This window comes from Neltuma alba, unplaced genomic scaffold (genome assembly GCF_004799145.2).
Source record: "Neltuma alba isolate B1F8T4 unplaced genomic scaffold, ASM479914v2 tig00006862_pilon, whole genome shotgun sequence".
In the NCBI taxonomy this organism is placed as follows: domain Eukaryota; kingdom Viridiplantae; phylum Streptophyta; class Magnoliopsida; order Fabales; family Fabaceae; genus Neltuma; species Neltuma alba.
The window spans coordinates 181,417-208,094 of record NW_021634600.1 but is presented as its reverse complement, the minus strand read 5'-3'; the positions used below and the strand labels follow the sequence as shown (position 1 = coordinate 208,094).

The 26,678-nt window shown below is 36.3% G+C and overlaps 3 protein-coding genes across 4 annotated transcripts; all 3 read left to right on the top strand.

Moving 5' to 3' along the window:
- The first annotated feature begins 204 nt into the window (after window positions 1–204).
- LOC114751299 (probable RNA-binding protein ARP1) lies at window positions 205–2,532 on the top strand. The gene is made up of 6 exons (XM_028939959.1): window positions 205–872; window positions 989–1,121; window positions 1,252–1,369; window positions 1,504–1,540; window positions 1,795–2,047; window positions 2,293–2,532. The coding sequence occupies exons 1-6, from the start codon at window positions 663–665 to the stop codon at window positions 2,412–2,414; spliced, it is 873 nt and encodes a 290-aa protein (XP_028795792.1). The 5' UTR covers window positions 205–662; the 3' UTR covers window positions 2,415–2,532.
- A 4,019-nt stretch (window positions 2,533–6,551) lies between these two features.
- Window positions 6,552–7,718, top strand: LOC114751300 (60S acidic ribosomal protein P1). The gene is made up of 4 exons (XM_028939960.1): window positions 6,552–6,632; window positions 6,813–6,888; window positions 7,116–7,328; window positions 7,434–7,718. Exons 2-4 carry the CDS (start codon window positions 6,820–6,822, stop codon window positions 7,485–7,487), a joined length of 336 nt encoding a protein of 111 aa, XP_028795793.1. The 5' UTR covers window positions 6,552–6,632; window positions 6,813–6,819; the 3' UTR covers window positions 7,488–7,718.
- A 3,347-nt stretch (window positions 7,719–11,065) lies between these two features.
- On the top strand, window positions 11,066–24,375 carry LOC114751298 (vacuolar protein sorting-associated protein 8 homolog). Of its 2 annotated transcripts, none has more exons than XM_028939957.1 (19): window positions 11,066–12,755; window positions 13,152–13,463; window positions 13,569–13,808; window positions 13,924–14,029; window positions 14,103–14,260; window positions 14,387–15,020; window positions 16,271–16,335; window positions 16,470–16,571; window positions 16,677–16,819; window positions 17,103–17,158; window positions 17,281–17,948; window positions 18,994–19,184; window positions 19,313–19,619; window positions 19,839–20,126; window positions 20,249–20,358; window positions 21,910–22,240; window positions 22,693–23,100; window positions 23,712–23,952; window positions 24,074–24,375. In XM_028939957.1, the coding sequence occupies exons 1-19, from the start codon at window positions 11,127–11,129 to the stop codon at window positions 24,097–24,099; spliced, it is 6,015 nt and encodes a 2,004-aa protein (XP_028795790.1). In that variant the 5' UTR covers window positions 11,066–11,126; the 3' UTR covers window positions 24,100–24,375. The 2 variants fall into 2 exon arrangements, with proteins under 2 accessions (XP_028795790.1, XP_028795789.1); XM_028939956.1 differs by having other exon boundaries at window positions 13,924–14,041.
- Window positions 24,376–26,678: the final 2,303 nt, after the last annotated feature.

Here is a 26,678-nt window from a genome sequence, read left to right as displayed (position 1 = left end):
TATGTATGATAATATAGCAGAGAGAAGGTGGTGATACAGCAAAAAAGGTTGGTCTTTTGGTCTTTCATATTTCATTGGACAACCTATCCTTACCATTGTCGTGGGTGCCCACTAGCAGCTTTTTTGTCTTCTCCTTCTCTCCCTCTCCTCTCTTCCCCCTCTCTCCCCCGGCATAATATCTTTCTCTATACACCTATCTCTTTCTCTCTCATTTTCCTGGTATTAACTTGTATTTTATGTACTAGTTGTTTATATATAATAATTTCTTGAGAGGGGTTTCTTTTTCCCTTTCCTTCTCTTCCCTTATTTCCTTCCTTTCCACCCTCAGCTGTAATGATTTTCTCGTTAGGGGTATCGTTCTTGAGGAATCTGAGGAGTTGTTGGTGTGTTTGTGAAAAAGTGTCAGTTAATAAAGCTTCAGAAATAAATACCATTTCTTAAAGAAACAAGGACGAGCACCCAGAACAGAATCGCATGACTGCATGAGTGTTTTTCCCCATTCGTTGATGTGATCTTCAAACAAAACAACAAATACCCTCTTTTCCAGCTTCCCCCACCCCCCCGCGGCTCTGGGTATCTTCCCCTTTATCCCCTCATATTTTTGGGTTCTGGGGTTGGTTTGATTTGATTCTTGTTCTCCTATCGGTCATCTCTGATACTCAATGTCACATCCGAGGCAATTCCAGATGGTGGGTGGTGCTAACAATCCTGGGCATTACAATGACACAACTTTTACTAAAATCTTTGTTGGTGGATTGGCTTGGGAGACTCAAAGGGACACAATGAGGAGGTATTTTGAGCAGTTTGGTGAGATCCTTGAGGCTGTTGTTATCACAGACAAGAACACAGGGAGATCCAAGGGTTATGGCTTTGTAAGACCATATTGCTCTACTTTTTAATCTTCTTGTCTCTGCATTCGTGCTTTTACTATGATCTTTGAACAATGAGTCATTGGTTTCGCCGTCTTTTGTCTTTATATTTCTTGAAGGTTACATTTAAGGATCCAGAAGCAGCCATGAGAGCATGTCAGAATCCGTCTCCGGTTATTGATGGGAGAAGAGCAAACTGCAATCTTGCATCTCTTGGAGCAAACAAAAATCGCCCACCAACTCCTCAACATGGTCCTCAATCCTCACATTTCTTCCTCTTTTACTCGAAAATCCCCACAATGTCAATTCTTTTTTTTTTTTCTGGAAAAGATTTATGCCATATTTTATTTTGGTCTGAGCTAAATCTTGGGCTATTTTGCAGGAGCAGGAAGGTTCAGACCAGGACCTGGACTAGTGGCTACACCCGCATACCATGGCTCTTCCTCTACATTTTTCCATCAGCCCTCTGGCCAATATACATTTCCTTATTCAGCTTACGGGTAAACAGGAAATATATGTGGATGCGATCGTTTTTGCCTCTTTGCATGTGGTTTCTGAACATTTCCCTCCATCCTTCTCATTTACCCCTCCGCTTTCTTTCTGTCTGATTCCCCTTCCTTGGATCTACTAACAGGTATTCTGGATATTCACAAGACACCATGTATCCCATGGTAGGTATTTATGTAGTAAATGCTTGAAAGTAAGACAAAAAACCATAATATCATATCTGTTCAACACTGCAGAGACCTTTTTTGTATCGCTTCATGATATGTCTGATTTTTACCACCTCTGAAATGGCGGAATTAGAACCGAGGTGCTATTTTTGAGCAGTGAAGTGATTTAAAAAAACAATGAAATGAATGATTCATTTAATGCGGCTGCATTGTTCATTGATTATGGCAACTGTTTGTTTGAACTGATGCAGAACTATTATGGTGTGTATGGAGGTCAGCAATTTTCACCGTATTACCCATCCAGTGGGGCATCTGGGCCACCAGGACTGGTCCATAATATTTACCCTTTCTATGCTCAATATGCTCAGACTAGCCAGGCTCAAGGTTTTGGACTTCAATATCCTCAAATGCTACAGTTCCCCCTTCTGCCTCAGCAATATGGCTCCACCGGGATCCTCTCTTTTCCTTCTTCAGTGCCAATGTCAACTACTACAACTAGTGCAGGTGACCAACTCTACTGCAAAATATGATAAAAATTTACTGTTTTTAATGGTTCTATCTCCTTGGAGATAGAAAAACTAAAGCTATCTGTGATAATAAATAAAAGCAGTTTGGAAAAAGCTCTGGTGATATATCTGAGTCCTTTCGTTGGATAGTTTGATATACTTATCTTCTATAGATGAGATCTATCTAAGAATTCCTTTTAAAGATGTTTGAGAAAAAGAGTACTGAGGGAATAAAATTAACAGTTGCAACAACAGCCACCACAACAGCAGCAACAGCGACAGCATCAACAACAGTAGCAGCGACAACTGGGGCAGGTTCTTCACAAGCTTCTGGAACAGCTTCTGAACAAAAATCTTCAACTTAGAATCTCCAAGCCGATGAATAAAAAATGTCTTTCCTTGCAAGGTTAACCAGTTTTAGAAAAAAAGCTGATGATGAAAAGGTGTCAAGAATCAGAGATCAGCCTGCGTAAGAAGAAGAAGGATCCAAGGATTTTCAGCATGGAGCATCATTTTATTGCTGGGGGATATATGGGTACCTGACAAGAGAAATTCTTAAGTGAAAATCATGAATAGACGTATAAGCATGTCAGACACTTTTCTGTAGGGAAACTCAATTGGATTCACTTCTGACACACTTATATGTTAAATTCATGATTAATACTTGATTTGCTTAAGAATTCCTGTGTCGCTAAGATTCATTACATAAAGCTTGTGCCACCATCTGGCCTTGACGACGACATCTCAAACTCGTGCCAGGACTTGTCAGCATTTATGATCTCGATCATCATGAAAAGTGTCTGTTTTAGGAAAATAGGGAGGGGTTCTTTTTTTTACTTTTCTTTTGAAGAAGAGTTTAGAAGTAGCTAGAGGAGGATCATATTCATTATTGTATTAGGCATAATAAGGTAGAATATCTGAATGTGGGAGCATTGGATTCTTACCTTATTGACTAATTCTTATTAGCATAGTGCGTGTCTTGGGTGCAGGGAGCATCCAATGACACAAACCTCTTGTTCATAATGACAAAGGTGAAAGGGTTCAAAAGATTAGTTTTATATCTTTGGACCCTCTTTGATTGGTTGGTCAATCAGGAAGAAAGAGTCGGGCTTCGAAAGCTCATCAGTTTGTTAACTTGTTATTTTATTTATTTATTAATTGAAAAAAGAACATTTCTGCTTTCTTCCTAATTCATGATTGGTACTTTTTTTCCCTGAGATTAACACAAGAATAAGGTGCTTGCTGGGGGGTGAAAATGATGAAGATGGTTTCTTTAATTTTGGCTGATAATAATGGCTCTCTGTATACAATTCACCTTTCACTGTCAAACGGGGCATTCTATGATTCTTTCTTTCTTTTGCGTCAATCAGATCCCTTTTGCAATCTGTACTCATGCGTTGGAATCCAATGGAAGCGCCGAGTCAATGGTTGTTGCCTTGATAGTACCTTCCTCGCTCTTTTTCAGAGTACCTTTGTTTTGGTTGATAGGTAAAATTAGTTTTTTATTCCTATTTAATTAGATTGTGGGCCCTACATCACATAGGGTTTAGGTTTAAAAAAATGCTTTGTTTACTGCTGAAAAAACTTAATACCTAAAATAATACTACCTCTGCTCCTTAATATAAGACTCCGTTTAACTTTTAGTTTGGTCCTAATTATAAGAACCTAATCCATTTTGTCTCTCATATTTATGCATTTTTTCTCAAGATAGTCCTTCTAATAATGATAGTTCTAGACAATACACTCAATTAGCAAGGATATTTTAGGAATGACAACACTTATTTGTTACAAATAACTAATTTAACTTATTTCCTTAATCTCTTTAAATTAGTCAACTGGGTCTTATAATTAGGACCGGAGGTAGTACGTGTCAATGGATCCTTTTTTATCATTCGGTCTTGCTTTGGAAAATGTGCTTTATATATATATATAAAAGAAAATGTACTTTTTCATTAGGAATCAAATAAGATTTTTCTTTTTTAAAAAAATCTATTGCTTATAACTCACTCTAGTCATATTTTAAACTCATTTTTAAACTTAAAATTATATTTTCTGTACAACGGAAATAAATTTAAAATGATCTTATTCTAATTTAATTCAAAATTAGTTTAGTAAAATAAATAGTACAGTTTAAGTAGCTAAGTCTTGTCTTCTGAGTCATAAACCAGTGTCACAAAGCTAAATCAATAATTAAATCAATCAAGGTACTACTTGACAGTTAAACATTTGAACTATGGTTGAATTCTGGACACATTGGTCATAATAAAATTAAAAAATTTTAAAAATTATTTTGCATATTTCCATAAATTTATTTTGTAAATGAGTTTTGGATGAACTCATCAAGACCAGATCCAGGTTGGAATCACCTGGCACCAGCCTTGTCCATCCGAACAATAAAGATCAGATTTTTTTCGCCCAAACACAGCTTAAACACCACTCAGAACTTGGTTTATCTCACCCAAATTATACGAAACAGCAGATTGGATGCTTTGATTAGAATTTAAATGATCACAGTCTTGCTATTTTGTTGCTTACGTATGTCCCGTCGTTTTTGGACTAACAGTATGTATATCATTTTATTTTATAATGATAACTCTTTTTCACCAAAACAGGAGTTTTCAAATCCTCACCGCCGTATCTGTCAACTCTCACTAGGGAAAGTTCATTTTGCTTGAGCACTCTAAGAGCCTGTCTGGATAGTGTTTAAAATTATTTATAAATATGTTTTATCTAAGTCGATATAAATTTTTTTTTGACATACTTAATTCATATCCTGTAAATCATGGTTGAAAAAACTAATTGTAAACTATTCTAAATAGTTCTTAAGGCCTGTATGTTTTCCTTTACTTATGATTGTTGCTGTCTTATTCAAGCCTATTTTTAAGATACATATACTAAGAACAAAACTCTTGCTATTATCATAAATTAAATTCATGTTGATTAATAATATTAAGTATGGATTGGGAAGGTTTTAACCTTAATGTTACCGATCCAACAGAAATTAGTCTCAGATCCAAAATAACTTAAAAATACTCCGAGTCATACCAGTAAAACTATGAATAATCAAAATCAATCCGATTGTCTGTCACTCCACTAAAAGCAAGAAGCGATTATTCTTCCATTTCAAAGCCACGTTCTCTCCTCTTATTCAATATCTAATTGCTAGCTTAATCTAACGGGTGTAGGAAGCAAGCGAGAATGATACCGTGCAATCAATAAAAATCATTGATGTTGCCAAATCAACACATTTTTTGCCATTATTCTCAGGCACTTTTATATGTACTAAGCAGCTTCAATTTATTAGTTGCAGGAAAAAATAATGAAATTCTCATTGGGGGGTGTATTCATATTCAGCGTCCGATAATATTTTGAATACGATTGCCTTCAATTAAAAAATACTTATGCGTAGCAAAAAAAATTTATAAAATTTTTTGGATTTCTTTAAAAGATATATTTATATTCATACATTATTTCATATTTATTGAACATTAAAAATATCTTTTTAGGGGTGGGTATAATTGGGCCCCATGACCGGCAATCAACGAGCCTAGTTCAACCATGGGCTCATATTCTCGGCCATTAGTCTGCTCTGACTTGAGCATACCTCAAGGCCAGATTGAGTCACATTGGTTGAGCTTGGGCTAAACAGAGTTTATTGGACCAGCCTTTTTTGGGCCCCTTTTGCCAACAATGTCCAAGGAAAAGCATTCTTATTCTCTCTCTCTGTGTGAGTGTTTTACTTTTCCATAAAATCAATCAAAGTAATTAAAAAAAAAACATTCCAGTCATTTAACGTTGATTGTTAAAAAATCAATGTTAAAGAAAGCTCATTTAACAAAAAAAATCGTGATAAATCACTGGGTTAAACGGCTTTTTGTATCTGGTCATTGATTGTTGAAAAACCCAGCATTACATTAGTTTTGGAAAAAAAAATTTGGGTACCCATGACTCATCTAAAAAATGATTCACTTAGACTGTAAATCATTAAAGTCCAAAGCTAATGAAACATAAACAGATAATGATTCAAACATACCACCTCCGCTCCTTAATATAAGAACCTATTTGACTTTTATTTTGATCATAAATATAAGACCCCAATCCATTTTGTCTCTTATATTTATACATTTTTTTTTCCAAAGTAACCCTTTTAATAATAAGAGTTTTAGTCAATATACTTGATTAGCAAGGATATTTTAGGAAAAACAACACCTACTTAGGACAAATAACTAACTCAACTTATTTTTTTAATCTCTTCAAATTAGTCAACTGGTTCTTATAATTAGGACCGGAGGTAGTATATAATTTAAGACGTCCAAACTTAAAAAAGACAAAATCCTGAAAACATTACAATTTGAAAAGCATAATTCGGAAAAAAAATCGCGGTGCCCCTCACATAATCCAATCACAAAAAGGCCGCTTTAAATGGCCTTTAGACATGTCGGATCCAGGCCCATTATACTCTCACTCCGCTGTTCACCCTTTAAAACCCTTCCCGCATCTTCGCGTGCAAAACCTGAAACCCTAATCTCCTACTGCAGCCCGCCGCAAGGAAATTGTTGGTAACAAGCTCTCTCTTCCTCGAGGTAAACCATTCCATCTTCTCGATTTCTCTAACGGCAGTTTTAGATGTGAGTTTTCATGGAATTTAGCAGTTATAAGTCATTTCTTCGTCGTTCTTGATTATACATTGGGGAGTACTAAGAATATTATAATGCGCGATTAGCGATTCTTATGCTGTCTCATTTTCTTTTGATTTTTGATAGTGTGAAAATGTCGACTGGAGAGGTTGCTTGCACTTACGCGACTTTGATTCTTCACGATGATAACATCCCGGTCACTGTATCCTTGTTTGAGCATCCTGCTCTTTTGTTCTTTAATGATTCAATATTCTAATGATCTTAAAATTTCATGCTAAATTTTCTATTGGTAGCAATAAAATCCTGAAGCTCAATATGATGTTAACTATTGTTTCAATAGGTCTAAGGTTATAGGGTCTGAAATTGATTTTTTGGTCCCGAAACGAAGCGTTTCCGGATGACTAGTTTATCCTTAAGAAATCTTCATAGGCTGAGAAAATCTCAACCTTGGTGAAAGCTGCAAATGTTGATGTTGAATCTTACTGGCCAAGCTTATTCGCTAAGCTTGCTGAGAAGCGAGACATTGAGGATCTGATCTTGAATGCCGGAGGTGGTGGGGCTCCAGTTGTTGCTGCTGCTCCTGCTGCCGCTGGTGCTGGAGCTGCCCCTGCAGCTGCTCCTGCTGCTGAGGAGAAGAAGAAGGTAGATTTCAAGTGATAATTTGTTTGTCTGTTCTTTATAGAACAGAACTTTTGTGTTTTCTATCATGTGTATCTAACATGAACCTGTTTCTTGAACTCCTTACAGGAAGAACCCCAGGAAGAGAGTGATGACGACATGGGCTTCAGCTTGTTTGATTAGAGTCTCCTTCCAGTATGATATGTTTTTATTTTCTTTGTTACTGTAATGGTAGTTTATTTATGGATCTGGTAGGTCTTTATTTCATGATGACTACTTACAAATATATGTGAAAGTCATGATTTTGTAGTTCTTTCAACTTGGCAATTTGGATTTATGTCCAATCTAAGATTTCGGACGTGAGAAATTTTGATACTTTGGCAGCTATTTTTCTGAAAATATGTTGTAGTCTTATCATCTTGTGTCTAATTTCTAAATCGGCGTGATCGATCGAAGTTGTGTGACACGTTGTCTCAGCGCGGATGTGTTTTTATATGTGGTGCCTACCTGTCTTAATGAAACTCTTTAGAGACATTACTTGGGTTTTTCTGTTTGATTCAACTGTGATGTTTCGTACCCACGCAACAATTGATAGGTTTAGTAACAAAATTGATGAACAATGGAGGATGAACTCATCACAATGATCAATCTTGCCGATTAAGCACAAATTATTGTAGGAACCCGCAATTCAGGTGTTTAGCCTCACCTCTTAGCGCGCCCCGCCAAAACTAGGCCTCCTTTTGTCACGCCATCCGTCCGCTTTGAGTTTAAACCAACCGTACCCTGCTTAGGAAAAATCTGCCCTAAGCATGAAACCCAGCGTAGTCTTGGAAACACAATTGCTTTGCCTTTTAAATGTGCATTGTAGCGACGATCTATGTTGCATGTCCAAGACTCTTAAATGGTAAGGATATGCAAGCAATGCAAAGAGCTTGATCCTCCAAGGAGCAGGTAATTCTCACCCGGAAGAATTTTAGCTGGACGCTCTTCAGCTCAATCCCTTTGATTGAGTCTAGAATTTTCCTGTTAACTACTATCTCTTATTTCTAGTCCTAACGATGAGATCTCATTTGTAGACTCTTTAGTGTTAACGAGATGAAACCTTTCCATTTTATCTTTGATTGACTTTGACCTAACGGGAGAAGTCCGCTAAAGAACTTATCTCAAGAAGCCTAGTGAGGACGTGGTTGGAGTTAACCAGCCATTTCCTTCGCTCGAACGGGAGGTACTATTCATATCATACATTCAATGATTTTTTTTAAAAAAAGAAATCAAATATTATTTTTAATTCTAATTATAAGAAGATTAAGGAAAGAAGTTAAGTTAGTTATTTATAATAAATAGATTTTTTTAAAAAATATCCTGGCTAATTAAGTATATTAACTAGAACTATCATTGTTAGAAAGATTATCTTAAAAAATATATATAAATATTAAAAACAAAATAGATTGAAATCATATATTCAGGATTAAAATAAAAGTCAAATAAAATTTTAAAAACTGAGATAGTAGTAGGGAAATAGATATTAAATAGGAAATTATTTTTATCCTGTTATCTTGTTCTCTCAAACAATGTGTAAGATCACAACCCTACTTTGCAAGGACTTGTGTCCCCCCCCCCCCCCCCCCCCCAACAAAAAAAAAAATCCATTCTTCGTTGAGATCAGCTATTCAGCTCCTCGACCCTGATTTCTACCAATGACTCAGGGATACGGAGCTCAATGCAGAATCATCGATTGGTGCGTTTTTAGGCCGGTTAATATCAATAGAGTTGTTAAATTATTAATTGGTCTATTTCCCTCGGTTCTTGTGGTATTCTAAAAGAAATTGATGATTTTAGTTGCAAGTCATTAAAGAGGATATTAATCATTTCAAAATCGGTCTTATTGAAAATTCATCTATTTCCCTCGGTTCTTGAGGTATTTTAAAAGAAATTGATGATTTTAGTTGCGAGTCATTAAAGAGGTTATTAATCATTTCAAAATCGGTCTTATTGAAAATTCATCTATTTCCCTCGGTTCTTGAGGTATTTTAAAAGAAATTGATGATTTTAGTTGCAAGTCATTAAAGAGGATATTAATCATTTCAAAATCGGTCTTATTGGAAATTCAATGTAAATTTTTACTGTCTCATTGGAATGCAAATCATTATTTTGCATGATGAGTAAATTTCTTTTTTCAATTTTGAACAAAATGACTTATTTATCATGTGCATTGTGGTGAAGTTAAATAGAGTTTCGTTATAATAGAAATTAATTGGAATATATTCATAATGCCACATCGTCAATTGAACCAAGCAATCTGATCGAGCTAATTCTGTAGTTACGAGTGATTTGCTTATTTAACCTATTCTAATTTAGTGGATTCGAAATCAAAACGAGGTTTATGTGGTGACATGCTCATATGAGGTGATGCTCCACCTTGAATCGGATGAGACTGGGACTTAGTATTCAAAACTCCAGGAATTTGTGTTTTATTCCAGATTTCATCTATGATTTTTCTTGATATTACAACATAATGCTTTGGTTTTTTTTAATTTTTGCCAACTATAATATAATGTTTTGGATTTTGGTAAATATTTGAGTTTAGTTTTTAAATATATTATATAATATATAACGAGTTAAATGAGTGAACCTATCTAACTCCTAAGTTAAATGAGTTGATTTGGTTTAATCCTACTAAAAAAATAAATAGAGAAACCATCGCCCGTACGAACTGATCTGTTATTTTTTATTTTTAAAAATCCTCATCACAGCATTTTATTGGGAAAAAAAAATTCTCATGACACTATTATTAAATCGCTTTTCCCCCCCAATCATTGTCGGGTTTTTCCTTCTTAACAATACTATGTGAATGGATGCCTGATTATTAGTGCATAAGCTTGGGGAAGCGCTGGTTAACGATTTATTAAAAATGATAAATGAACTTTCCATCCAAGGTTGTCAAACTCGCGAGTTTAAACAAACTCGTGATAATGATGTAAACTCGAATCGTAAACTCAAATCGTAAATTCATAAGAGTTTATTTTTATTAATAAACTGATATTAAAAGTATATAATCAAATAATTAATATATAAAAAATGAGAACAATTTCATTTAAATATATTTTAAATTTAAATAATTGAAATTATATCTATCAATATTCATAATTTATCATATTCAACAAAGAAATTTCTATAAAAATTATAAATAAAGTCACTAAACAAAATCAAATTAAAAAATTTAGCACAAGTTTAAGAGCGTGTTGATACGATTTTATAAGCTAAAAACGTAAAAACGGTAAACTCGATAAATAAACTCGTAAGTTTAACCGAATTTACAGTTATCACAAGTTTAAGAACGAGTCGATACAATTTTGTTAACTGAAAACGTAAAAACATTGAACTTGAAAAGTCAACTTGCGAGTTTGACAACAGTGTTTCCATCTACATCCAATTTTCCCCCATTTTTCTTTCTGAATTAAATATCTGACATGGATTGAATAAATAAGTTTTAATTGAAATATTTCTTAGACAGAGTGCCAAAGTTCAGTATAGTGACAGATAAGTTGTTAGCAAATAATATTACAATGATAAAATTGTTCCTAACCCTTCTACGATAATAGACATCGGGGATTTTTTCTTTTTCAAATCTCATATTAGTCCTTATAATTATAAGTGCTCTATTTTTATGGATATTTAATTTGATTGATTTTGGATTTCATGAATGTGCCATTCCAATGATCGGAGAGATCCGGCCCGGGGAAAGATTCTACCGCTTTAAAAAAAAAAACCTGTAAGTGAACAACTGCCGTCGCTTACCGGCAAAATTGCTTGGGGTCAGAGATGAGCAGTAAACTCGTCACTGCTGAATCACCCTCCATGGATCTCGACCTCGACTCCTTCCTCAATTCACCCGCTTCCTCCGACGACGAAAATGACGACAATAGCACTGACGCCGCTGCCTTACGTTCTGTTCCTCACCGCACAGTCGACGAAATCCTTAACGATTGTGATACCTCTTCATCCTCATCGTCCTCTCCTCCTCCCTCGCCATCTTCTTATCTGCGCCAAACTCATCGCCCCTCGGATCCCACAGTCACTAGCCAAGCCTCTTCTTCCCGAAACTCGGTCTCAGAATTTCCACTTGACGGTAGCCAGAAGAATCCAGAACCTCAGAAACTTGCCAACTTGGACGATAGGATAGGCCAGTCCAGAGCTAGCTATTTTTCTCGGGTCAAACCTGCAGAGAAACCCGATGACCGTTCTCTAGGGGTTTTGCGCCCATTCTCAACTCTTTTCCCTGGGGTGAGGTCGAATGCGAAACCTGGTGCGGCGTTGGCTGCTGCCGCTGCCGCTTCTAGATCGATACCGACGCCACATGCAGCTGCGATCAAGTCGAGGAGGGCGGGGAGTGGGACTCTTCAGAAAGTTCAAGATAGTGGTGAATTGAATTCAACTATTGGCGATGATTCTGATATCTCTTCTAATGGTGATTTGGGCGGGGCTGGTCTCTATGTTTCCAAGTCTAGTGAGAAATCAGAGGAAGTTGATGAGAAACTGGATGATTATCAGTCTTCTGAAGTTAACCATGTTGATCAGGTGTCAAAAAATGTTGAGACTTTTGAGGATAAGCTAGAGACCGTGCCCAATGTGCATTTTGAGAATGAAGCAGTAGTTGCGACTGAAGTGGATAATTCGAACCCTGCTATCGGTAATGTTATAATTGAGCAGCAGAATGATTCTTCTTCTGTAATGGAAGAGAATAAAAGTTCCGAAGAATATTCTGCAATCCCGTGCCCCAGTAACATTGAAAATGGTATTGAGACATCTGTTTCTGCTTGCGAACCTAATTCTAGAAGGAATACGAATTCTGATCCATTTGTTGACAAGGATTTTAATGAAAACAAGAGTCCTTATATTGATACTAGCAACAAGGGATTGAATGCGGATGGGTCAAATACTGCATCTGCGGAAACAGAAGAACTTGCGAATGCTAATGCTTGGATGAAGGATGATGAAGACAACCTGACTGATGATGGCAATGATGACGGCAGTAGTTCAACAAGTGACGTTTCTGAGCTGGTAAAAGAGACACTTGAGCAACTGGAAAACAAAAGGGCCAGTAGGAGAGCAGAGAAGAAATTACACGCTTCAAAGAAGCCACTTGAATTAGCTGAAGAACTCGAGAAAAAGCATGCTTCTACTGGTTTGCACTGGGAAGAAGGTGCTGCTGCCCAGCCAATGAGGCTCGAGGGTGTCCGAAGGGGTTCTACAACATTGGGATATTTTGATACTAGTGCTGACAATGTCATCTCAAGAGTCATCTCATCCCAAACATTCAGGCGTGAACACGGTTCCCCTCAAGTCCTGGCAGTTCATGCTAATTACATCGCAGTTGGAATGACAAAAGGACTCATTTTTGCGGTTCCCAGTAGATATTCCCCTTATCATGCTGACAATATGGATGGAAAGGTTTTTTCTTGTAATTAATCATTCTTATTGAAATAGCTCTAGTTCAATGTTCTCTTCGTTGTTTGAATATTTGGTCAATTTCTCCATTCACTTTCTAGATAGTTTGATTTGATTGTGCCTTATAGCTTATTATCTTAGATTTGTACTAGATAGTAGAGAATTCGATGTAGTAATGCAAAAATTTCTTTTAGAGTTGGGAAATTTCACTGTGCAAAACTGATGAATGTAGGAATTTTGTCAAATATTGTCTTCACCATGGTACACCATAAAGGCGCCCTTTGAACAATCAAACTTTTAAGAGAATGAAGTGACAAGCCTTTTGATTAACATTTATATGATAAACTTCTAACGTCACATATTACTTCTTTTTATCAACCTATACTTTTTCCTTGTCAGATGTTGATGCTTGGCATGCAAGGTGATCGATCACATGTTCCAGTAACATCCATGTCTTTTAATCAGCAAGGGGACCTACTTTTAGCTGGTTATGGTGACGGTCGTGTTATTGTTTGGGATGTACATAAAGCAGTGGTTGCAAAAGTTATTAGTGGAGAGCATACAGCACCAGTAGTGCATGCGTTCTTTTTGGGACAGGATCCTCAAAATACTCGTCAGTTTAAAGCAATTACTGGTGATAGCAAGGGTCTGGTTCTCTTGCATAGCATCTCATTGGTTCCTTTGCTTAATAGGTTCTCCAGTAAAAGTCAGGTAAATTGTTAACTGGGGAGAGCATTATGTTATAGAGGAAATCTTGTGCTTATACAGCATTCATTCTTCTTACACTTTGTTTTTGAATTTTTATTGGCTTCTTAGTGTCTACTTGATGGCGAAAGAACAGGCTTGGTGCTTTCGGCCTCACCCCTCCTTTCTGATGAATTCAGTGGAAGTGCATCATCTTATTCCCAGGGAAATACTCTGGCTTCAACAAGCAGTATCACTAGCATGATGGGAGGAGTTGTTGGGGGAGATGCAGGTTGGAAACTCTTCAATGAAGGCTCTTCTTTAATTGAGGAAGGTGTGGTCATATTTGTCACCCATCAAAATATACTGGTGGTATGAAGCTTTGAGTTGCTTGCACTGATTCCACATGCTTTTAACCTGTACTTTCTTCTGCGTTGCTGAGAATTCTTGTGTATTATGTAATTGAAAAATCAAATCTTTGTTATAGGTACGATTGTGTCCTTCACTTGAAGTCTATGCCCGGCTCCTCAGGCCAGATGGAATTCGGGAGGGTTCAATGCCGTATACTGCATGGAAATATATGGGGCAATATCGTAATTCTGCTGGTATGGATTTATTTTGTTACATTCTATGTTATCATCTTTCTAAATATATTATATCTTGCAGAAAACAGGTCTGTGGAAGCTGTGGAAAGAGTTTCCCTGCTTGCAATTGCTTGGGATCGGAAAGTTCAGGTTGCAAAGTTGGTCAAATCAGAACTAAAATTTTATGGGAAATGGTCTCTTGACAGTGCAGCTATAGGTCTCGCATGGTTGGATGATCAGGTATCGTATCATCTCTCATTCTGCAAATATTGGCCAGATATCTGGCTACTTGCTGTCAACTGCTTCTTATCCTTCTACTTAATCTGTGGCCTCACTTTTCTTCTGCTTGTTTTCACACTTTTCCAGATGCTGGTAGTTCTATCATCAGCTGGGCAGCTTTACTTATTCGGAAAGGATGGAACTGTGATCCACAAAACAAATATTGGTGAAGATGGTATTGGAGGAGATGATCTGGTGGTTTACCATACTCAGTTCATTAATATATTTGGAAACCCTGAAAAAGCCTACCATAACAGTATTGCTGTACGTGGTGCTTCTATTTATATACTTGGCCCGACACATCTTGTTGTTTCCCGTCTTCTCCCATGGAAAGAGCGCATTCTGGTTTTGCGGAAAGCAGGTGACTGGATGGGTGCCTTGAACATGGCGATGACTCTGTATGATGGTCAAGCTCATGGGGTTATTGACCTTCCTAGAAACCTGGATGCCGTACAGGAGATCATAATGCCCTTCTTGTTGGAGTTGCTTACATCCTATGTTGATGAAGTGTTCTCGTACATTTCAGTGGCATTTTGCAACCAACTTGGTAAAGTGGATCAATCTCAGGATTCAAATGGTGGAAGCTCTTCCGTGCATTCTGAGATAAAAGAGCAGTACGTTCGTGTTGGTGGAGTTGCTGTTGAATTCTGTGTTCATATCAAAAGAACAGACATACTTTTTGATGAAATTTTCTCTAAATTTGTAGATGTTCAACAGAGAGGTAATCCTATGTCTTTAGCTTTGTGTCTTGAACTGTTTTGAGGCTTCTGGTTTCATTTTGCGCTGTATTTTGATCCCTGCCAGCGCTAGCCACTGTCATTTTTTTTTTGGGTTGTCTTTGTGCTTTAATTTGATATTTTAATCAAACCAAGTGGAAAAGTCATGGCTTTCTAGCCATTCAATGAGATAAATAAATTTGAAAATAGTGATTGACTAGCATTGAGAGTTTCTGTATTTTGCTATAGGCACTAGGTAGAAGGTTATTTAATACTTCGCTCCATATTAGAAGGAGAAAAGATAATATATTTTAAATATCTACTTATGATAAATTTTAGCACAACATAATTTATTAACCTAGAGGTCTTTAGGAAGATCAAAAGAATGGTGTATGTGCCCAAGAGCCTTGGCTCAAATGCACCTATTTTGGATATGGGTGCTGGAGGATCTTGATGTTTGGGGTTTGATTCCTGCCCCATCCTTTCCCAATTCCCTATTACCAACGGCTTTGTGCCTTCTTTTTAACCAGAAAGGGGTATTTAGTACTTTTTAACTAGTACCTGTCTTTTCTCAGCCCTTATGAAGACCGAAGGGAACACTCAATGAAGCTATTAAGTGAGATCTTTCGGTTAACAGCCTATTCAAAGATTTGGTTGTCAATAGACCACAATGACGCCATGCAATTCACGTGGCTGATCCTACATACCAACAAGGCTTGTTATTGTTGTAGTATTAGAAATAAGATTTCTTGTAAAGGAAAGAATTAAAGATGACACTTCCAAAAGGGAAATGTATGATCAAGAATTTACTATCTTGTTTAAATGTGTGCATAATCTGGTCATCAAAATATGAGAAATAATTATTGAAAAGGTGAATCAATATGGTTACAGGTATATAACTGAATTATATTCATTGCTTGTTGCAAAATTTAAGATTTTCTATATGAAAAATACCACGAAGCCAAAAGCCTTCACTATTATGCTAAGCTTCTTTTCAATAAAATGGGAATATATGGCTTGATATCAGACACCCATGAACAATCGTATTTTTTCATGAATTTATTTATTTTCACATAATTTATGGCTGCATTAGCTAACTGGATGCAATTTCTGAAGCTATCTTTGTTCACTATTTGAGTAAGTTAATTATGTCTAGAAAAAAATGAACACCGCTATGGGAATTGTTTTGCATTATTGATCCAGCTTGTGCCAGCGGGGCAGACTTAATGGATGAAATGATTTGTGCCTTTTTCAGACACATTTTTGGAACTTCTGGAGCCATACATTTTGAAGGACATGCTTGGATCTCTGCCTCCTGAGGTATTGGGTAATATCATATTTTTCAGATTTGCTGTAGACTAATATATGGAGGGTAACTTTTTTGGATTTGAATTCATTTGTTATGATTGATAACTGCTCGTTTTCTTCTGTTGTTTACTTTCCCATTCCTTAAGATTATGCAAGCTCTGGTAGAGCATTATAGCACCAAAGGGTGGTTACTGAGGGTAGAGCAATGCGTTCTTCATATGGACATATCTTCCTTGGATTTCAATCAGGTTATTGTTAGATCTTTTAAAATCTGTTTTATTGTTGAGCAACTATATTGAGTAGGTTTAGTGACTCAACTGTCTAATAGTTATGTATGATAACTTTCTTTTTAGGTTGTTAGATTATGCCAGGAGCATGGACTATATAGCGCATTGGTGTATCTTTTTAATAAAGGACTGGATGATTTCAGGACACCTTTAGAGGAGCTGTTTGCTGTCTTGCAAAGTAGCCAAAAGGAAAGTGCTACTACACTCGGGTAAGTCGCCTTTTATCTTTTTATTGCCATATCTAGTTTATTTAATGTAGCTGGGTGTGCCACGTATACTTAAATTTTCTAGTCTAGTTCAACCTTTACCTTAGTAACGTTCTTATTGTGTTCTTTATTTGAATAAAAACTTAGTCCCTGGCTGAATCAGGCAATAGGCTGCAATTATTTAATGGTTGCGTTAGGCATCCATGAATAAATTAAACTTAAAGCAATTAGTCTAATTTAAGCTTGTTAGAAGTGGTTGAATCATGCTTTTCCGCCCATTTAGCAGGTATAGAATGCTGGTTTATCTGAAGTACTGCTTCACAGGTCTTGCTTTTCCACCAGGTATTTCTTTTTTATAGAAACTATCTGGTATTCGTTTTGATCTTTTCTACAAGTTTGATTCTTTTTCATTGAAATAGGACTACTAGTTCTAAAAGATGATTCCACTTTCCATATATTTTCAGGGCGTGGAACTATTCCTCCTCCACGCTTGCCATCTCTAAGAAAAGAACTTGTAGAGCTTTTGTTGGAGGAATCAAATGTGCTGAAATCACAAAGGGTTTCAGATTTAGGGGTTATACGACCATGCCTGAATTTATATCTTCTCCTAGAGTTAGATACTGAAGCTACATTAGATGTTTTAAGAAGTGCTTTTGTGGAAGATGAAATCTCAAATTCCAGCTCATCTTCAGTGGATTTAGCCAACAGAGATGATGAAGACGCAAAGAAGGGAATTCATGATATTATGGAAACTCAAAATCTTTTGGTTCAGAATACAGTGGATGCTCTCATTCGCATAATTGATAAGATTGTTTCTCCCACAGATACAAACTCCGTCAGTGGTGAAGATGGATCGCTAAAAGAATGGCCTTCAAACAAGGACATTGGTCACATATATGAGTTCATTGCGTATTATGTTGCACTTCAAAGAGCTAAAGTCTCAAGGAGTGTGTTATTTCAAATATTAGAATATTTGACCTCAGACAGTGTATTTCCAATTAGTGGCTCTTTGTTGAGTTCAACTTCAGAAAAAAGAGAAAAACAAGTGCTTGCTCTTCTGAAAGTATTGCCTGAGCCAGACTGGGATCCATCGTATGTGCTAGGCCTTTGTGAGAGAGCACAATTCCACCAGGTACAGTTTCCCTCTTTTATGGTACTATGTTTGAAAAGTGTCATCAAATATTTATTTTGCTCACTAAGTTATATGTAACCCCCTTGAATGAGTAAATGACATCTTTGACCTTTCAAATTCGATAATGGGTCCCCTTAAACTCTCGAATTTTTGGAGATATGATAGAACCCTCTCCTAAACAAGCTGATAACAAGACTAAAACCAGAAATAGACAAAACGAGAGTGGGAATATTGATAATGCTATTACTGTATAATTAAATTAGATTACAAAGGAAATGATGATTTAAGACAAACCCATGACCCTCTTACACCCAGATACATAAACTACAATCAAAATAACAATTACAAATTAAAAATAAACAGAACAAAAGACGCACAACGCAATGACTGTGGACTTTCGAGAGGCCAGAACTCTCCCAATCCTCACTATACTTCCAAAAAACTGAACTTTCCCACCCCTTGGCAGAGAGGGTGATTTCATACCTCAAAACGTAGTCATTACCCCTACTAACACTGCCCAAACCTCTGGCTACACCTACCCTAACAATCTATTACCATTTTAACCTTATGGATATAAACCTTGGGATAAATCTCTGAACCACTGGTTCTAGTCCTGTCTAAATCAGTTCCCTTCCAAGATTGTCTCCAAATCATTTGGGAATAACCAGCTCTATGGATAACTCCGTTGCCATTAAGTTATTCAGTATTTTACTGATCTAATGTAAAGTGATGGAGGGTTTATTTGCATGTGACTTAAAGTTGTAGGGGGTTATCTCCATATAACCCAAAACCTGAGGGATTATTTGCCCCCAGAAGAAAAAGAGGTTGAAGGTGGTATATGGTTATTGAGGTGTCGTAAAATAACTCAGTCATCAATGGCAGAGAGATTTATACTGATATGAAAGTCTAGCAGGATTTTTTGTCAAGTTCTAAATGCGAAGGGCAACTGATTCTTGCATGTGCCTCAAAGTTCAAGGGTGTTTTGTACAACCCAGCCTTCTTTTTATATCAACTGATTCTTGCAGCTGTTTCTGTTGATTTTCAGGTTTGTGGGTTTATTCATGCCATCAGACATGAGCATGTAGCAGCATTGGATAGCTATATGAAAGATGCAGATGAACCTATTCATGCCTTCTCCTTTATCAACACAATGTTAATGCAGCTGACTGGCAATGAACGTGCTGCTATTCGATCAGCAGTAATATCTCGTATTCCTAAGCTGGTTGAATTGAGCAGGTAATTCTTGTCATTGATTCTACCTTTGTTGGATTCTTCTGCGGGTTCCACATAATTTCTTCTTTTACGTATTCTCAGTTTGTGAAACCTATATAATCATTTGCATTCTCTTTTTTCATGCCCTGCAGGGAGGGTACCTTCCTAATGGTTATCATTCATTTCAGTGATGAGAGTTCACATATCATTACCGAACTTCACTCTCATCGCAGAAGTCTTTTCCTTTATTTAAAGACGCTCGTTGAGGTTCACTTATCTGGAACACTGGACTTATCTAAATTTAGAAAGGGTGATATTGTGGATGCAACCAGTGGAAAGCAGGTTAAGGATAATCCACAAGGAGTTGATGCTTTCTTGGATATTCTTTCTAATATTCCCAAGTACATTCGTGAAAGTCCTATTCATGTTACTGATGATCTAATTGAGCTTTATCTTGAGGTGAGTTTTATTATTACAGACAATATTAATTTGATTTTGTATATCTAGAGCTAAGTTGAATGTTAAGGCTCAGTGTTGCAACTGGTGTTGCGTGTTCATCGTTGTTAATGTTCACACATGCCAATTTATGTAATCAGCATTTCTTCCTTTCACCTATCTGGCCCCAAAGGGTTGGGAGTGGAGATATATATCTTTTGATGTTTACATTTTCTTTTGCAGCTATTATGCCAGTACGAAGGTGGTTCGGTCCTTAAATTTTTGGAAACGTTTGATAGCTATCGGGTGGAACATTGTTTACGTCTGTGCCAGGAATATGGAATTATAGATGCTGCTGCATTTTTATTAGAAAGGGTTGGTGATGTTGGTAGTGCTCTTCTTCTTACACTTTCTAGTCTGAGTGAGAAATTTGTTGAGCTTGATGCTGCTGTGGAAACTGTAATTTCAAATCCTTCCTTGAAGGGTTCTTCCCGTATGAAATTGTTCAACACTGTTTCAAGAATGAAAGAGGTTTTTATTCCTTTCCCTCAAAACTAAAACATTTTACTGCACTTTAATTGTTGTTTGTGTATGCTTGAGTATTTGTATCTCTATTAGGCAGCCTAATATTGTTACTGATTTCTGTCTAACAGGTGAACGACATACAGAGTTCATTGCACGCTTGCATTGGCCTGTGCCAGAGGAACACCCCTCGTCTAAATCCTGAGGAGTCAGAGGCACATTGGTTTAAGTTACTTGACTCGTATGTTCAATGCTGATACTGTCTTCTTCCTCCATGCATTCATGCTTTTTTTATATTGCAATGGATACTAAAGTGATATTATATAGTTAAGAATCAAACTTTCTGTCAATAATCATTGTTACAAATATACTTGTGTGTGGTTTTTACTGCAAAATAGCTCTGTAAAGATGTACTTAGAGTGCACTTTTTCGGTTTTCAATACCTGGCCTTGGCCAAAAAAACAAAAAAAACCTGGCCTGTAAAAAGGGAAAGCGGAAATGGCTGGAAAAGGAATAACTCAGTGGTCTTCAGTGTGAGAGGGCAGAGTCCTAGTCCTTAAGTACACTCCATTGATGTAAAGTAGAGATTCTAGACTGCATAATCTGGCACTGGATTTAGAAGGCATTGATTACCCTCTTTTCCCTAAGGACCCATGCCCAATCATCTATCTATGCCTAACAACTAATCTTCTATTATCTATTTATTTAAGTAATCTCTCACAAGTAGCATGCAATCAGAGGCTGATGAGAGGGGTCTCTAAATGAAGTAAGTTAGACTGGAGGAGAGGGAGAAATAAGGAGGCTGTGAAAAAGTTGAGAGGCTGGTAAAGTTTATAATTTTGATGAGTGCGTAGGCGAAGAGGGGTTCTTTTCTTTTCTTTTCTTTTTTTTTTTTGGGGCTAGGTACAAATTTGCCTCAAAAGTTTTTACTTGGGACCGATGTTACCCAAGAAATTTCAAAACATACCAATGTTGCCTCACCCTATTAAAAAACTAATGTTGATGGTTAAAATATTAATACTGACTATTGACATTTTTAACAATAAGGGGCAACTTTGCTCCATTTTAACACTTTTGGGGCACCCATAAACCCAAAAAGACTTCCGGGACAACATTGCTCCTTAGTGAAAACTTTCAGGGCAAATTTGCACCTTAACTTTTTTTTTTCCCCCCATCATTGTTGAATTTCCTCAAAAATCTTGCATTTCAGATACCAGCAGGTAACATTGGTGATATGATAAATCCAATGTTAAATACATAGATGATTACCAGGAGTTTTGGATGCTTTAAATAGTCTCTGATTGCATTTTGCTTGTGATCTTTAATTACACAGGATATGGTAAGCTGACTTTGGGTGGAAAATCAATATGAGTGTGATTCTGAGTTATTTCAGTTATCGCATCAAATGATATCTGGGCATTGACTTTGTGTCTGTATCCTCCTTTTGCACATATTTGAGTACAGCAATTATGTATCTGGAAATTGCTAAAAGAAACTATTTTTTAATGGTGTTTTTTCTATCCATGATTTTTAGTAATGTGAAAACGTAAATAAAAATTGCATTGATATGAAGAATTGTGGCTTCTTTTGTTACTTTGATATTTACTTTTCTTATGATGGAAGAAGAGACAAATCTGGGGACGAGGTGCTTATAGAAAGGCTAGATGATAATTTTGGATCAAGCGTATATGTAATACTTAAATGATCAAGACTGTCCTGAAAAGCATTTCTCAGATTATCATTCCCAGTCTTGGATAGTTTTTGTCTAACTTGCATTAAATTATTCATCAAGGTTTTGTGACCCGCTGCTGGATTCATATGTTGATGAGAGGGCTTCTGAAAGAGAGAATTATTTTCAGATGTTTGCTGGATCACCAGTTTCAAAACTGAAAAAGGACACAGGCAAAAGCAGATGGAAAATCTCGAAGTCTCATGGCGCTGATGTCTTGAGGAGATTGTTCTCCTTGTTCATCAAGGAGATTGTTGAAGGAATGATAGGTTATGTTCACCTTCCAACTATCATGTCCAAACTCCTTTCTGATAATGGCAGTCAAGAATTTGGCGATTTTAAGCTAACCATTTTGGGTATGCTTGGGACATACGGCTTTGAAAGAAGAATTCTGGTAACGTTTGTACTTCCATTCCTCCTCCTTTTTTATTTTCTTAAATTTTTGTTTTTTAAGTCAACCCTTTCATCAAGCTTTTCTGGTGACAAAACCTCCTATCCTTGATAGAATAATACTAAATTATCAATTGAGACTATTAGTAGAATCATGTTAAAAATGCCTCTAGAAGCATGGCAAGATATGGTTAATTTTTTTTTTTGGATACTAGCATATTCTTGCTGATCATTTTGGCTGGCAACTTAGTTGGACTTATGAGAAGAAAAAGTAACTCTTCCTTCAAAACGAGGGATGGGATTGTTAAGGCATAAGTTATGATGATCACTACGTGTGCATGGTATATCTAGGCTTTTAAGCTTTAATACAACCGTAGATTAGTTGAAATTCTGTTCTCTTCATTTTTGATGGGCTTATGGTTTTTCTTTTCCTTTCCTTTCCTTCTTTACAAATAGGATGCCGCCAAATCCTTGATAGAGGATGATACGTTTTATACTATGAGTTTACTCAAGAAAGGAGCATCTCATGGGTATGCCCCCAGGAGTATAGTATGCTGTATTTGTAATAGCCTTCTAACGAAGAACTCCGTTAGCTCTGGAGTTCGTGTTTTCAACTGCGGCCATGCGACTCATCTCCACTGTGAAGCTTTGGACGTTGATTTATTGGGTAGAGGTTCTCAATCTGGATGCCCTGTATGCATGCCTACCCAAAAATTCCAGCAGCCTAAAAGCAAATCAGTTGTGGCTGAGAATGGCTTGGTGAATAAATTCTCATCCAGACGTCAACACTCTAATGGAAGTACCTTCCATCCACATGAAAGCGATTTATCAGAGAATACATATGGGCCTCAACAGACTTCACGGGTAAATATGTGCCTTGATAAATCTTAAATAGGGTAAATTAAATTCATATCCTTTGGGATTTTCTAAACCTCCATACCCCCTTGGGGGAGTATTACAAAGGGTTACACGGCCCATATGGAAGAGTTCTTTCTACGCTAACATGAAAGTTAAACTCTCACTTGTTTCAAAATATTTGGGTGGCGCCCTTTAAGTTATCACAAGTATTAGTATGGCCTTTTGATAGTTAGTCATGCACTGAACTAGGAAGCCATCAGTTTTCTCTGAGTAAAACTGCATAAAGTATAACGGTTAACGAATCATGTGAATGACAAAACTTAGGCAAAAGTTCTCATGTTTTTATGATTTTTGTTATCAAGTTTTCCAATAAAAGCATCGCAAGTAAATACTTTTTTGGAAGAAAAAAATCATCATATGATTGGTCTTTTCATAAAATTTCCTCTTTAGAATCTAGTCTTGTCCTCATGTTTATAGGTTTGTATAAAATGAAAGGTTTCTGATGTGGGTTTTGTAAACCCTAGGTAGGTGAATATAATTTACTGTTTTAAATGTGGTTACCATGTTCAGACTTCTAGGCATTATAAATTGATCAAATTGTGAAATTGGTTCTGCAGTTTGAGATTCTATCCAGCTTGCATAAAGATCAGAGATTTGCACAAATAGAAAGCTTGCCTCAGCTGAGGCTCGCACCTCCAGCTTTGTACCATGAGAAGGTAAATAGAGTGACAGATCTTGTGGCTGCAGAAAGCAGCAGCAGTGCTGCAGTTGCAGAGAAACAAAGTCAAAATAAGCAAAATCGAGAGCTTCGAGTTAAGGGGTCTGCGATTCGGTTCCCATTAAAATCAAGTATATTCGGTGAGTCTTTTTTTTTTTTTTCTTTTTTTTTTTGGGGCCTCCTTTTAACCTATAAATTTAAGAAAACTTTGATTGTCATAAGAAATGTTCAAATTCTGACATAAGGGAAACTCGTCTACAGGCAAGGAGAAGAACAATAAGCGGTGACCAACCTTTTCAACTGAAACAGACAGATGAAGCACTAACCACTGTATAGACTAACGATGTCATTTTTCCCTCCTAGGCTGTCTGTAGTTTTGGTGTTTGTTGGGTCTCAACCATTTATATTCTTTTGTATCTCATTTTTGTATAGGTGATTAGCATCAATCAATATCAATTAGTCTTCCATATTTCACTAATAAAACAAATTCTTGGAAGCCAATAATGAGCATTTACTGTTCATATAGGTCATTATCGTCTCTTAATTGGGCTGTGCTTCATTTATGCCAAGTTTCTTTTTTAGTTTTATCTTTTTATATATAGTTTTTCGTATAGGAAATTTAAAATAAAAAACGGTGATCGATATATGGGGCTTTTTGACAGATTTCCGTTTTTGTTTTTCCCCCTCCCCAAATGAATCTTCCTCCCGGCCATTATTTCTGCAGAAGAAAATGATATCACCTTCGGTCCTTCTTATATTTAAATTTAGAGATAATGATATGTTTTTCATGTTTTGTGAGAACGGTTTATTTCAAGAATAAAAAATGTGATTTGATTGTTTTGTCTTTAATCTTTACATCTGTTATTTCTGTGGCTGACAGCTAGTTCTATCATGTTGAGTGATACTATTATTCCATGCCCAATGCTCATATTGCATTTGCCGCCGAAAGGATACAGGGAAAAATGATAAATAAAGAAGTTGAAAAATGTGATACTTTAAATCATATAATTAACACTTTAAAATTCTAGGAGAGTAAGTGGTACTTGATCTGGTATTTTGTAAATGTAGTCAAATATCTAAAATGTCTTTATATAAACAATTTTATTAACAAGTTATAAACGGATAATAATAAATGTTGAACAGTAAATGATAAAAAATATAACGACAATAACAAATTGTTTATGAACAAGTTGTCTACTCGCAATGCCAAGTATTGAATGGTCAATAACAAAAAATGTACTGACAATAATAAATTTGATAACTTCTTATTCAAATCTTATACAAGAACATTTTAGTTATTTAACAATATTTGCAAAACACCGTATCAAGCATCACTTCATTCTTTGTCATTTTCAACTCTTAAGCATTTGAACTAGGAAATGATAATTTCAAGGTTCTTTTTCTGGATTTTTTTCAAGAATTTTAAAACTAAGATATAATGCTCTAATCCTATTTATAAGTCACTCCCAATAGTTTTACATAGATTAAGGAAAACTTTAAATTTTATTAACTCTCATTTAAAATTTAATAACTTTCTAGTTTTATCTTTATTTAATATACATTATACCTTATGAGAACAAAGTCAAGACAATAATAAATGAATAGTAAAATTATATATTTATATCAAAAGTCTCTCTCTTTGCCTTGTAAATAAGACCATAAAAATTTTTTCCTCTCTAAATAGGACCAGGGAGTATTAAGATCCGTAAATTTTAGATTAATTGCATATAACTCCTTAATATTTTAGAGTTTGATACGTAAGGCTTACTTTTTGTTTGCCGCACCATGACGTTACTTTTTCTGTTACCTTGCTAACCGGAAGTATCTGACTGATGAAAACTAGTAGTGGTAGACATGGAATAAAAGAAGGGAAATTTTGAATAAAGGACCTTAAAAAAGATAATGTTTATTCAAAAAATCTTTAAAACTTTAATTATTTAGAAGGACTAAAATTTAAAATATAAATCTAAAAGTACAACATTGTCCCTATTGCAAACACCATGATTTCTTTGACTTGTGCATTTTTCAGATTTCCCTTCAGTTTCATGCGCACAAGGAAGAGAGAGACGATGAACAACAAACTTTAAGCTTCCCTTCCTTAATGATGATCAACGATCTTTTCTGAATCAAATCACTTCCAATAAAACCACCCCTACACATATGCACCAACAGAATTGGGTCGTGATCACTATCTCAACACCAACAATGGCGTCTTTCACCCTCAGCAAGTCAACAGTCCACGCTTCATACTTAATTATCAAAAGATTGCATTGGAAATTTCTCACTGGATGTGTAAGCAGTGTGCTCTAGTAATGTTCACAGACAATGCTTTGCTCGTCGCAATCCTTTGATGATAAGTTACCAAAAATCAAAGCCCTTTTCCTTATGCAGCCTCCTCTTCCATTAACTTCTCTCTTTCTTCTTCTCACTTTCAGCTACTCAACCAATTTTGCTGCTTCTTCTATTCCTGACTCGAAAACCCAGATCAGAAACTTCAATCACCAGAGAATTTCACAATGATTTTCGGAGTAAGCGGCATCGCTCGGATGGATGAAAACAGAGAAGGAAACGACTCTACTGCTTCATATTCATGGGCTAAACTCAGTGAAGTCGTCCTCTTCATGTTCACCATCTACACCGTCTTCAACAATCTCGACTCGTCTCATGTTTCGTACTTTCTTCCTCCATTTTCGGGTTTCGAGGAAGGTCCAGGAAAACCGTTATTCCTAAAGAGAGAGAAGACTTTGAGAACTCTTGAATCATTACCTCCGGACGCACAACCCACCCTGTTTCAGATGAGAGTGGCTTTTTGAGAGGAGAACCAGAAGAAGAGAAAGATGGGCACTTGGCAAGAAGTGGAAGACGC